At 39.1% G+C, this 12212-nt stretch overlaps 1 protein-coding gene and 1 long non-coding RNA gene across 2 annotated transcripts; both read right to left on the bottom strand.

Annotated features, from left to right (window-relative positions):
• Window positions 1-2479: 2479 nt before the first annotated feature.
• Window positions 2480-6238, bottom strand: ptges (prostaglandin E synthase). Its single transcript, XM_028024817.1, has 3 exons — window positions 6004-6238; window positions 5792-5874; window positions 2480-3989 (listed from the first exon to the last, which is right to left on the bottom strand). The coding sequence occupies exons 1-3, from the start codon at window positions 6109-6111 to the stop codon at window positions 3740-3742; spliced, it is 441 nt and encodes a 146-aa protein (XP_027880618.1). The 5' UTR covers window positions 6112-6238; the 3' UTR covers window positions 2480-3739.
• A 2729-nt stretch (window positions 6239-8967) lies between these two features.
• Window positions 8968-12192, bottom strand: LOC114149170 (uncharacterized). The gene is made up of 3 exons (XR_003596447.1): window positions 12074-12192; window positions 10268-10504; window positions 8968-9569 (listed from the first exon to the last, which is right to left on the bottom strand). It is a non-coding gene; the product is annotated as an uncharacterized LOC114149170 (long non-coding RNA).
• Window positions 12193-12212: the final 20 nt, after the last annotated feature.

Below are 12212 nucleotides of genomic sequence, written 5' to 3'. Positions count from 1 at the left end.
CCCTGTTATCATATAGACCTCTTGGATCATTAGTATGGGAACCTTACAACCCAATATGAAGGAAATGAGGAAAAACTCAAGGTCAGACAGATAATGTGTATTAACACACAACTATACGTCTGCGGCATTGTTGCACATCTTTTGTTAAAAATACAATTAATCTGCTAATTTGCTTTATCCTATCCATAAACCTTAGAGCTGCGATATGCAAACATCTCATTGTGACACTTGTCAAGCACCAACAAATAGCTCAAATAAGCTTTCTCCAATTTCCTTTTCGACCTCACTTTTTATTTTATTTTTTTTTTTAACAACAAAATAGACTAACAAGCTATAATTCGGAAGCTTTTATTGAAAGACAAGATCTTCTCAGCTTCTGCCTGGATTTCATCCGTTTTGCAACTGGCAGGACCAGGTGGAAACTATCTTTTCCGTTTACCTCTGCAGTGGGGTAAAACGTTTCCCGTCGGTTTTGCCGTAGTGGAAGACGAGGTTGTATGCGAACTAATCGACATTATAAAAATCAGCTTGTGTCTGACTCCTTAAAATACACGCAGCTTCGAAGATGTGAGGAGCAGCAGAGTAGGACCAAAATAGAAAGCGTAGAAGAGATTCACACTAGGAGCTGTAAGGCAAGTAAGAGAGTGTGTCTACAGATATTATTATACATTTCACAAGAAAACAGCTGTGACATGTTGCATGAACCCTTATCCTCACTCCATTTCCCCTCAAGCTTTTCATCTGTTTCTCTGCCTGCCACAGCATGAATTCCTCCAAAATGGTTACCAAACTTAAAAGGAGGGGGAGGGGGGGAACTACTACTTTATTTTTTTAAATCTCTGAATTAAAGGTGATTAAGGGAAACACTGCTTCACTATCTCGTGTGAGTCCTGTTTCATCTCACTATGCTCAAGTTACTCTTCCCCTCTGCTTTTTCACTGTTTTTTGTTTTTCTTTTTGTAATAAAATCTATATTTCCTGTTTAGATTGTCGCTGAACTTCTCTGTAATATCAAAACGAAAGAAAATGTACAAAAAAAATTACACCAAGTGTCTTAAAATATTGTATCGCCATCGTTTTTAATGCCAAGTAATACTTGTAAATGTTTGTGCATCAAATGTGGCCTCAAATGAAACTTAACTATATTATTATTATTATTATTATTATTATTATTATTATTATTATTATTATTATTTAAACTGTTATTTTTAACAAGTGCTGTAGACCACTGCTGTGAAAGTAGTTGATTATGTTCATTAATATGTAATAAATATTTATGGAATTTCAATCGCATGACTCACTGGATTTGGTTTTGAGATCAACTTTTATTGCTCCTATATCATAGGGCAGATGTGTGCATAGACTGTCCAAAAAAACTGTTTTTTTCTTTTAACATTTTGGTGATCATTAACTTTTTCTGTTTTAGGTCAGTAAAGATTATCAAAATTATTTTTCTTCCCCAAGTGCAAAAATAATATCTTAAAAAAACATATATAAATATATATATATATATAGAGAGAGAGAGAGAGAGACAGAGAGAGAGAGAGAGAGAGAGAGGTTCTTTCTCTTTCCCATATTGCTTGAAACCTGTGGCCTGCTTAATAATGTGAAACATCCTTCTTAAGTAGATTTCCTTTAATTGAACTCACCAGACAAACCAATCAACCCGGCTCTCTGAAATTAATTATAGTGATTCAAAGAGCCCTGACACCATCTATAAATTTAATAGCATAACAAAACATTTAATCTTCATAGCGCTTTAATCCAATTTGCATAATAATTTGGAACACGGTGTACTAAAATAAATGTGGGGGGGAAAATATAAAAATAATATTCTAAAATCACAAGAGAAGTGCAGCAAAATACTCATCATCAAGTCTCTAACAACTTTTCCTTTCGTACACATCTTTGCGCATCAGGCTTGCAGATAAGAAGTGGAGAGCCATATTTACTTCTCCATCGGGCAAATCTGTAGATTCACAACATGACCACAAGGTGGTGCTAAATATTCACGAAAGTCCACATCAATAAAGCAATCAAAGAAATATTTCTAACCACTTTATTGCCTGTCGTGTTTCCTTGCTGAAATTAGCCTTTTCCTTTGTCCCTCAACAACAGGATATCTATTCAATAACAACCTCCGTTTTTGTTGGTTCAAGAGCTACCAGTGAACACAGAGGCGCTGTCAGCGTCTTAATCTGTTCTACACAAAAAGAATAAACACAAAAAGGGGTAAATGAATGTCTTGTATTGTGTTCTATAGTTGAATTTACCTTTTTTAAAAATAACAGAAGAGGTTGAAAGGGTTAAGACACACCCCTGCTCTTTGCAGGCGAGCTTTATGTGTCCTCCAGATTATATGTATTATGAGAGCTCTGTCTTTCAGAGCAGGAATTTTCGTCCTCCCACAGACCAGGTCTGTTGTATCGTATCTTTTGTGTCGTAAAAAAAAGGGACAAAAAAAGTAAAGGCAAAAAAATCTGTGACCACAAAAGATTTTAGCTTCATGTTAACATTCAGTAATCTCAGCCACTTAGAAAATAACCAGAAATAGGTTTACTGGAATGACATGATGTACAGAAGAGGAAAACTGTGGCTTCAAGTTATACAGCACTGAGACAAAGACTGTCAACAGAGGGGGAAAAGAAAAAAAAACTTCCGAAACTCCACACACACCATATTTTTTCAGAGTCAGAATGGATGACTTAGCATTTAAGCATAAATACATCTGTGATGCTTCCCCACTTCTTTCCCAACCCCCCTCTTGTAATGAAAGTGAGCACAGCCGAGTCCAGAGTCTTACGTAATAGGTGCAGGAATGCTGGAGGTTTGCCTCAGACTTCTGGATCATCTCCCTCGCACACAAGAAAAATGGGGCCCCATCCCATTCCAAACCAGTCCCTGCAGGGCCACGCTAAAACAACAACCAACCTGATCATTAAAATTACAACACAATGAAGGTTCTCCCTCCCAGGGAATGAACTGTTTTATTACCTAAAACGAATTATCCACTGATGAGCCTGCATAGCTAAAGAAAGAGTAATAAATTAATTACAAAACATTAAGGATAACCTCAGGATACATTTTCACAGATTTTTCTTTCTATGTTCTTGCAGGCTGTTGAGACACATTCATGTTTCAGTCTTTTTAAGAGAAATGGGTTTGACTTAAACAAGAGGAACGGTAGGTGAGTCCCATTCAATATTTCGACACCTCATCAGTCAGGTTCCGTTTCATTACTGGAGAATGCAATGTTCAAACAAGGCTTAACATGACAGTCGGCACACCTACGCAGGAAACAGACTAAGCCACCATAAATGTACAAAACCACACCAAAGATGGTCTGTGTGTAGTGTAAACACGGGAGAGGTTACGGATCAACGTACAGCTGGGAAATATGCCGAAGTGGCTTTGAGTCAATAGATTTCAAGAAATTTCTGTTAAATCCAAAAAAATCTGCATCAAACTTCATTTGCAGTAGAGTAGAGTCTATGGCGTCAAACATTGTACTTCAAAATCTGTTGAGACATTGTCACATTTTTTAAAGCATAACAATAAAAATACTGACAGGATCTTACTTTTTAAAAAACCAAAACGCTCAGGCGTAATCCAACAGCTTATATTGCACTCCCACTGTCTTTCTACAGGAACCCGTAGTTAACCCTCTTTGACGTCGGTTATGAAAGGGCGTCCAAAGACTGATCTTTTGACTTCTCTTCACTCCCAACGTCTTTGAAAACTAGGCGAAGGATGCCACTGACATCAGGATCTGCACCGCCATGGAAACACAAGGCACCTGTGCGGCGGTGTAGGCCAGGGAACGGGTGGGTGCTCGCAGGGCCAACAGGTAGGCAAGGCTGTGCAGCACGCGCGCAAGAAAAAAAACCAGGAAGTGAAGGCGAGCTACAGTTAGCGAAGGTCCGGTCAGGGAGTAGATGGCCCCCAGGAAGAGGAAAGGGAGGATGTTCTCCAAGTCGTTGAGGTGAGCCCTGAAGGGGAGATGAAAAGATTAAGAATGTGAATGACTGTCACTTTCCTGTTTGTCCTGTTCCCTCCTGTTGGGAACTCAGGAAGCAGCCAATTACATTAGCAAGCAACAGTGAATATTACTACTTTGTATATTCTCAGTCTACTTGCATGTTAGAATTGAAACACTTTGCAATGCCTTCTATTCCTTTTCACACCCTCTTCCAGTTAGATAACCCCTAACGAACAGCTAGGGTGTCATTGAAACCAAGGCAAGCAATACACAAAGGTGTATTCCAACAATGGATTCCTGGGAGAAACCGCAAGCCAATCCTAGAGTAACTGGTTTTGCGCACAAAAGATAATTGATTAGCAGGCATCGTTTTTTCCTTCTTCTTCCTTTTTTCTTTTGACTTGACTGTAACTATAGCTATACAGCTGTTTTTTTCTAAGATTCTTTAGACTTTTATGTGAGGGTTTAAAAAGAGACAGGAAAAGTACAGAAATATGTTTACTTTTCATGTGTCACAACTTTTAAATCAATTAACCAAATGCCAGGCCGGGTTTCACCCATTAATGATCAACCCAAGCAGTTCCTTCGAAGCCCACTCCTTCTTGGTAATGGACAGGCCTGAGAAAAGCCTATGAATAAACTTAATTTGAATTTCGAATACAAACATACTCTCTGTGATGGTGAGTAATTTAATATATATTTAAAAAAATGTTGACACATCTTTATTCAGCTATAACTTGGTCTTTGAAATGAGTCCATTTTGACCCCGGGCCCACTCAGTACCCATGGAGCCTGTGCAAAAGAAAAAAGAAAAGAAAAACATCTGGGGTCTATATAGATACTTTGATTTGGACGACACAATCAGTAGCTTCCATATTTTCAAAATGAAATCACACAGTGGGAAGCACAACAACAAAGACCAAAATCTGAATGCGTTAATTGTGGAGCTCCAGGAATGTGGGACTTCAGCCGGCATCCGCTCGCTGGAGTCCACTGGTTTCCTTCTGGTTTTACTTTGCGATTTAGTGACTCAGCTAAGATGTAGAAATATAATCACTCACTTAGTAAAAGTGGCATTTCCAGGTCAAGCTGTGACTCAGACTTGGATTTCATTTGTAAGGAATTGGCACTCTTCTCTGTTGCTTGTTTGGGTAAGGATGAGTGTTTTGTAATTTCCCTGAATAAATCAACGTCCGGTTCGTCGTGCAGCACCAGCAGACCCACTAGTGCGTACGTAAGTCTTTAAAAAAGGTCTAACTGGGGTCAGGCCATCTGAGCACTTTCCTGCTTTGTTTCCTCTTGTTTTGCTTCTAAAAACAATTTTGTTAGGAAATCTGCCATTCCATCAGCACGAGGCTTTGCAAAAACATGCTTTGAAACCTCTTGAACAAGATATCTTTCATCTTGAGTTCAACATAGGTTAATGACTTGTTTTTGCTGTTTATCAGCAGCAAAACAAAAAAAACAACACACATCTGTTTTCCCCTTTTTGCCCCCTCCTTCCTAAGAGATATCTTTTTTCCAACATGTTATAACAAACAGCTCAGAGTGGGAATGCTTGCACTACAATGTGGAGAAGTACACATCTCAATTTGGATGGAAAAATTCCACCAGAACCAAATGGGAATTACCACACAGAAACATAACCCCCTGGGTGTTGGTGTCCAGTTCTTCTAAACTTTGGTCATATATGCACGCAAATGCATCAACACGACTTTACCATTTAAACCTTTTAGAGTACAAATACGCTTTTCCTGTTTGCTTTGGAGTGCAAAACATTTCCTATCAGACTGAAACTTTCTGCGCTCTTACCGTCGGCATCTTTCCACGTAGGGATCCTCTCTGTGAAACTGCAACCCTCCGTGTCTCAGCGCGTCCTCTGGGTTGGCGAAAGCCTGTTGGGTTTTTTTCAAATCAAGAGGAAAAATGCACCAGAGAAAGAGGGAGAGAAAATCAAACTGATTCAAAACTAAACTTTATTTAAAATAAATAAATAAAACAAAATAAACCCCCGATTCTCTCACCTTTTTCCGCAGCCTCACTTGTCCCGTTATGATCGCGATAGTGTACATTTTGATCACCAGGAGGACGGCGTAGAAGACAAAACAGGAGAAAACCTCGTTTCTTATCATGACTGCTGCTTGATTTCTGTCAGCGGACGAAAACAATCGAAATCAAAGCGCCAGTCCCGTTGTTGTGCCGCTGCTGCTGCCGAAAGTGAGAGTTGCCCCAAAGGGAGGACCTCTTTTTCAGGCGGCTCTGCCTCCACCCACCAGCCAAACATGACTGGATGATACAAACGGAAATGTTTTATTTATGTCACAACAGGTAGAATTCAGGCTCTCTCTTTTTTTTTTTCGGAATAAGAATATCAGACTTTAAAACTTTCTAAAAATCTTACTTCTGGTTAATTCATAAAATTTCTAAGATTTAAAACAAATACATATTTGCCTCCTTGCGGATTTTTTCTGGCTTTGCTTTCTGGTTACTGGGGGGGGGGGAAATGTTTTAGGTTGTCTAACAAGTTACGGAAAAATAAGGTTTCAAACAATGATTACATTTATTAATTGAGAACCATATAAAACATGACTACGCCGGCCAGTTGTTGAGGAACACTTTGATTAACCGTGACTAAGCAAACCAAAAGCCACAGGAAGGCTTGTTAAAGAACATGTGGAGTAAAAACACTCAAACTGATCCTGTCTGACCGCACGTAGTAGGCTAAAAGACCTAAAAAAAGAGAGAGAGAGAAGATGATTTTGAAAGTGTACAAATTATTCTCCTTTATGAATCATCCAGCATATCCCCCATTACTGACATCACCTGCTGTTAAGGTCGTTCTCCACAAACTGGCCAAACCAGATCTACTAGAATACCAATATAAGCACCTGAGCACATCCAAGTAACAGTACAAGAAAAGTTGATTTACGTACTGCTTTAGGAGAAACAATTACAGGAAGAGAAAAATAGATGCAACCCAAATTATTTTCTTTTAGATGAGATCTGGGCATCCCCATGTTGGCCACACCAACATGTTGATCAAAAGGTCAAAGAAATGCCAATCATCAATCCAAAACAACCAAGTTTCTGCAAAATTGTCAAAAATAGCCACAAAGTGATTTTTTGATATCATATCAAAAACACAGTTGAATTTGGGAGAGACAAAAAAAACTTCATAAATAACTTAGGAATTTGTTGCTTTTGCTCATTTTCAAAGGTTTCCCTGAAATCAGTATGTTGAGAATGTGTCTGCCTTAACAGCTAGCCAAAACACAAGAGACTTTATCCATTTAATCATTTTAAAATTACACACAGTGAATAATATGTGTGGGAGAATGTGCTCCTTACAAATTCTGACACTCGGTCCAAGATCAAGAGTCAACACGTCTTTATTTCTGCACACGGTGAAGATCATATTCTGAACATGATTTCACGCGCTAGACTGTTGGCAAAATATGGGCTACAAGGTTGGTTGCAAAAAGACAGAGAGAAAATTTTTCCACTGAAGTCATGATTCAAGCGCAAGGGGCTTCCGGTGGCCCAACCTGCTGCTGTCTGCATTCTGACACCATCTGTGTGGAGTTCACTGTGTTATGTAAACAGTCTTGCATGTACATGACAATTATATTTATGCATACTGAAAGTTTTATTTCTGATAGTTCAGCTTCACCCTTTTAATAAAGCGACACCTGCTCTAGCAACCCCAACACTGAAAACTACAGAGCACTCTGTCTTCAACACTTGTCAACTAAAATAGTTGAAACATGGAAACAATCAATAGATAAATGACTTAGAATACCAAACCTTTAGAAGATATACGGGTCTTGAGAATTTCAGACTTTATTATTTTACTTTTCTAACTTTCAGCAAACAACAGCTGTGCTACAGTGGTGCACTAAGGCTAGTACAGAAACACAAACAATAACTGGGGGTTCAGTTTCACTTAGATTTTAGTTTTTCTTCCTTGCATGTAACATTTTCCTGACAACTTTGCTCTTCTGAGTTTAAATACTTCTTTGAGAGCAAAAAAAGTAGATGTGGGACAACCAATAAGTACAAACAAGTAAAAACAAAGTAGTCCACAAATGAAATGGGTAAAATGCAATGGGACAGGGAATTAGCAATGCCAGAAGAAGTTTATTGCAGAGTTTGTGAAAAAGCTTCTTTTTTTTCTTTGGTCATGACGTCAGCATGTCTCCTGTATGGAAAAACTATTCACACACGAGGTGTGCTCATGACCTTCCCTCAGTCAATATGGTGCCTGGCAGCTGTAAGAAAGCCCACATCACCACGTTTCCACCAGTGTTGGCATGGTGGTGAAGCGCTGTTCTTCTTCCAAACACGATTTGTGCAACGACATCACAGCGTGTTCAGGTTTGGCCTCATTTGACCAGAAAACAGGATGTTCTCCCAGTATTTTCCCATCACTTTCAAATATTCTTCTTCAGCACAATTAAAACAATCTTCAGCATTTTCTTTTGTTTCCTGCTCCTCCCCAGTGGCGTGTTCTGCAGTGAGTGTGAATGGGATCTTATATAAATATATATGGAAAAAAAAGGTTTTGCTGCAGCAAAAATATAACTGTAGCTCTATATCTTCCAGTGAATTAAGTCCTAATCCAGAGATGGACAGCACATTTTTTTCACCAATCACCAGCAATGAAATCCTCATACGATTCCTGACAGTCAATAGAATAATTCAAGAAGCTTTCCAAGAGCCAAGGAAAACTCAGATCTGGAAACAGAAAGTATTGGGGGGTTTTCCCATGAAAGTAGCAAATGCACTCAATACTAAAGCAAATCTGACAAGAGCAAGCATATTGATGCACATGTGCATACCACTATCAGCTGGTGTAACATTAACTGATGGCTGATAAAATGCTTTCTCACGCACCAAGCATTGCACAGACTTATACTTTTAAGAACCAAAGATGTTTTTGTTTTTTTTAAGGACATGAGACAGTCAATGAAAAAATAGATACAAAGGGGTAGATACAAAATGTTTTTATTCATGTTTTAATAAAAGATGGCACGTAGAAAATTATGGATTCTCTTCTCAATATCCATTTATTTGCTGCTCGGCCCTCCTGATAGTTGCTGACCATCAATTTGTATCTGTCTCCTAGCATTTTAATGCTTCATCATTCATGATGAGCTCCGGTTCGTCAAGGTTGGAAAGGCTACTTGCTCCCTTAACAGATTACATTTGACTCCAAACCATTAATGTTAATTCATTTGACGTAAGTTAAAGTAAAATATTTGAATATCATTAATAAAGATGTTGCAAATTAAGAAAAAATAAATAAATAAAAACATCTTCCTTCGTTTTCACTATAAATACACCACATTTCAGATCATGACATTAAATTCCTGGAGGAACCTCAACCATCAGCTCCCTGAAGCTGCCAGTCCAGCGTGAGCGAGCTTGCCGAGCTGCTGTCATCGCCGCAGTCCTCGGCGTCCGAGAAGGACGACATGTAGTGGAGGCCGGTCACTTGGTGGTAGCCTCCGTTGAGCATCCGCGGGCAGGAGGTGAGGTCCACGGCCCTGCGGCCCGTCCCCCAGGCCCTCACGGTCCACATATCGACCAACTGGGAACACACGACGCAGCCCATGGTGTGTGTAAACAGACGATGCAGGTGTACAACTAACACAGGTCACATTACAGACTCAGCCAGGGTCAGGAAGTGACATGAATGGCAGGAAGGAATATTACAGAGTTGATGGTACTTTTGACTCACTCATAAGATACATGTACATGAGCTATTTAGCTTATTTTTATTTTAAGACAATGTCATCATAAGTCCTAAAATGTTAAAAAAAAGATTATTTTGACACACATTTATTACATAATATTACAAAATACCCAATTGGTATATATATATATAAAAAAAGGTTTTGACTATAAATATCTTAAGTCTTCACGTTCATGCTTTAGAGTTAAAACACACTTTTAAGATACGTATGTGCAAGGGAAGCTAACTCAGTTCACTTGCAATGCCTGCAAGTGTTTGTCTCTCACTTTCTCTCTTTTATAGGCAGGAAATAACCTTCTGAGGAGGAAAATGAAGTTCCATCACAACGTTTCAGATAGTGAACACAGCAGCGTCAACTTGACTTATCTGCTGACAGAAATCAAAAAGCTGGCCCTTCACCATCAAACCGAAAGGTCACAGCTTAAACTTGGCTGGTGTCCTCTGTCTCTCACAGCTCCCAAACATGGTCTGCAAATATTTACACAGAACACTTTTGCAAAAAATAAAACAGAGAGAGAGAGAGAGAGAAATACCCTTCTGAGCAAGCTTAGGGAGGTAAAGAGGAACCAAGCACCAGCCGTCCAAGAAAATCGTTTTTCGCTTTAAAAGAAATGAAGCGCTGCTGTTGTGTCGCTCCTTTTCTCTGTTCTCAAAACCACCAGACTTTCAGGGCATAATGGAGGCTTCATGTATGAATTGTTTCCTGTCTGGTGTTCGTCAGTCTCCTCTGCTTGATGGAAGAAGCCTGTCAGCAAAGTTAAAACAGACGCCTGAGGAAAAGGAAACAGAAGTGAGGTCAGTAAGCAGCAGCTCTGGACACAGTAGACGGCAAAGTAAGCACAAACAACATAAGACATTTGTTTCACTGTTCCTTTTTTCAGGTTGGAATGATTATGCATTACATTAACTTGCAACATGTGGATTTGTTAGAAAAGGTAAGTGGGTTTTTTTACAGCCTATTTGATATGTAGTTTGAATGACTGTCAATAGTTCTAAATGTCTATCTCATGTTTGAAGTTTAATTGAAGATTTAAGAAGTAGTCCTCCATTTCTGCTTTTTTTTCACTTTCTGCAATACACAAACACTACTGGCAGTGAAAAACAATCAAGAGCATGATGCTACCATCACCATGCTTACCAGTTTGTCTCACATTGACGGGAATTGACTCATGTCAATGTGAGCAATAAGCTCAATCTTATCCTGTCTAAAAATAAAACATTTATGCTGGAGGCTTCTACATGTGGACAGCTGCAATTTTCAGGCTTGAAGGTGTTCCTATCAGAGCAGAGTTTTACTTTTAAATCTGCACCTCTTCAGTTCATGTCAATACTGTAGCATGCTGCAGTATACTGTAATACTTAGGCGATGAGAATGATGTTCAAACATCTGCCAGCTAATGGCAGACTTGAGGCTTGGTGGTTCTTTGGTTTTAAATATCTAAACAAATCTCCTTTTTTAAAAAAAATATAACAGTTTGTGAGACTTGGAGACATTTGGCTTTTCAACAGAGCAATAATCCTAGTCACACATCATGAAAACAAGTTTTGGAGATGAGAAGCTAAAATAAAGCTCCTGAAATGGCATTTTGTACTATTTCAGACTTACTCTTAGCTAATTGTGAAACTTGGTAGTTAAAACATTTTTTGACTTGATCAATTTCCTAAAATAAATGCAGCATTGCACCTAAGAAAGGTAAAAACACTGAAGAAAGATGGCATAATAACTCTTGTGTTCATAATCAGAAATATTAAAAATATGTGTGTGAACATAGCCAAAATCCTGCATTTTTTCTAACATCCAAAACAAAATGATCCCCAAATTAGTCTTATTGTAAAAGTAGCTTAAAGATAACATTCATTTTCAATACAAATAAAATGCTGTGACTGTGAATTTGTTGTACTTTTCTTCTTGTGGAGCAAATCTTCCTACGGAGAGACCTCAGTTAATGTCCGACTCTGAGAAAAGCAAAAATTATGTCCCAGGTAGGACCTAAAATCCCCCTGAGGACAAAGAGGACAAAGGTGGGCTGCATCATGCCACACCCATCCTGTCTCGGTGAACAGATGGAGGGAAGTGCCTCCTCTGCTGTCCTGAACTGGCACTGTTTACAATGCTGGACGTTGAATTATTCATGAATATGTCTGCTGAGTCATACATGGAATCCCTGCATTATTGGGATCCGTGTCAGTCACTCATTTTTAAATGCTGACAAAGCTATGACTGCATTCTTGGTCAGACACATTAAGACACCTGCAAGAGATGTGGAAACATGAAGCTGCAGTGGTGTGCGTGTATGAACACAGCACCTAAAAATCAGTTTTCAAAAACTGGATCTTACCTGAAGATGTGCCGATTGTGTCATCAGTGCGCAGGATCCGCTCAGCAGCCCGGCGTGTTTGCTCTTCAGTCTGTCTCTGTCTGAGCTCGATGCAGCTCGGCATACGCATGGGGCTCGAGATGACATCACAGCCCCTCAC

Source organism: Xiphophorus couchianus, chromosome 8 (assembly GCF_001444195.1).
Source record: "Xiphophorus couchianus chromosome 8, X_couchianus-1.0, whole genome shotgun sequence".
Lineage (NCBI taxonomy): Eukaryota > Metazoa > Chordata > Actinopteri > Cyprinodontiformes > Poeciliidae > Xiphophorus > Xiphophorus couchianus.
Note: the sequence above shows the minus strand (reverse complement) of the source record. Positions and strands in the feature narration are given on the sequence as shown.

Coding starts and splice junctions, on each gene's coding strand:
- ptges (XM_028024817.1), bottom strand. CDS start 6,111: ATGATAAGAAACGAGGTTTTCTCCTGTTTTGTCTTCTACGCCGTCCTC. Junction 5,875..6,003: donor AAGTGAGGCTGCGGAAAAAG/GTGAGAGAATCG, acceptor AAAACCCAACAG/GCTTTCGCCAACCCAGAGGA. Junction 3,990..5,791: donor TACGTGGAAAGATGCCGACG/GTAAGAGCGCAG, acceptor TCTCCCCTTCAG/GGCTCACCTCAACGACTTGG.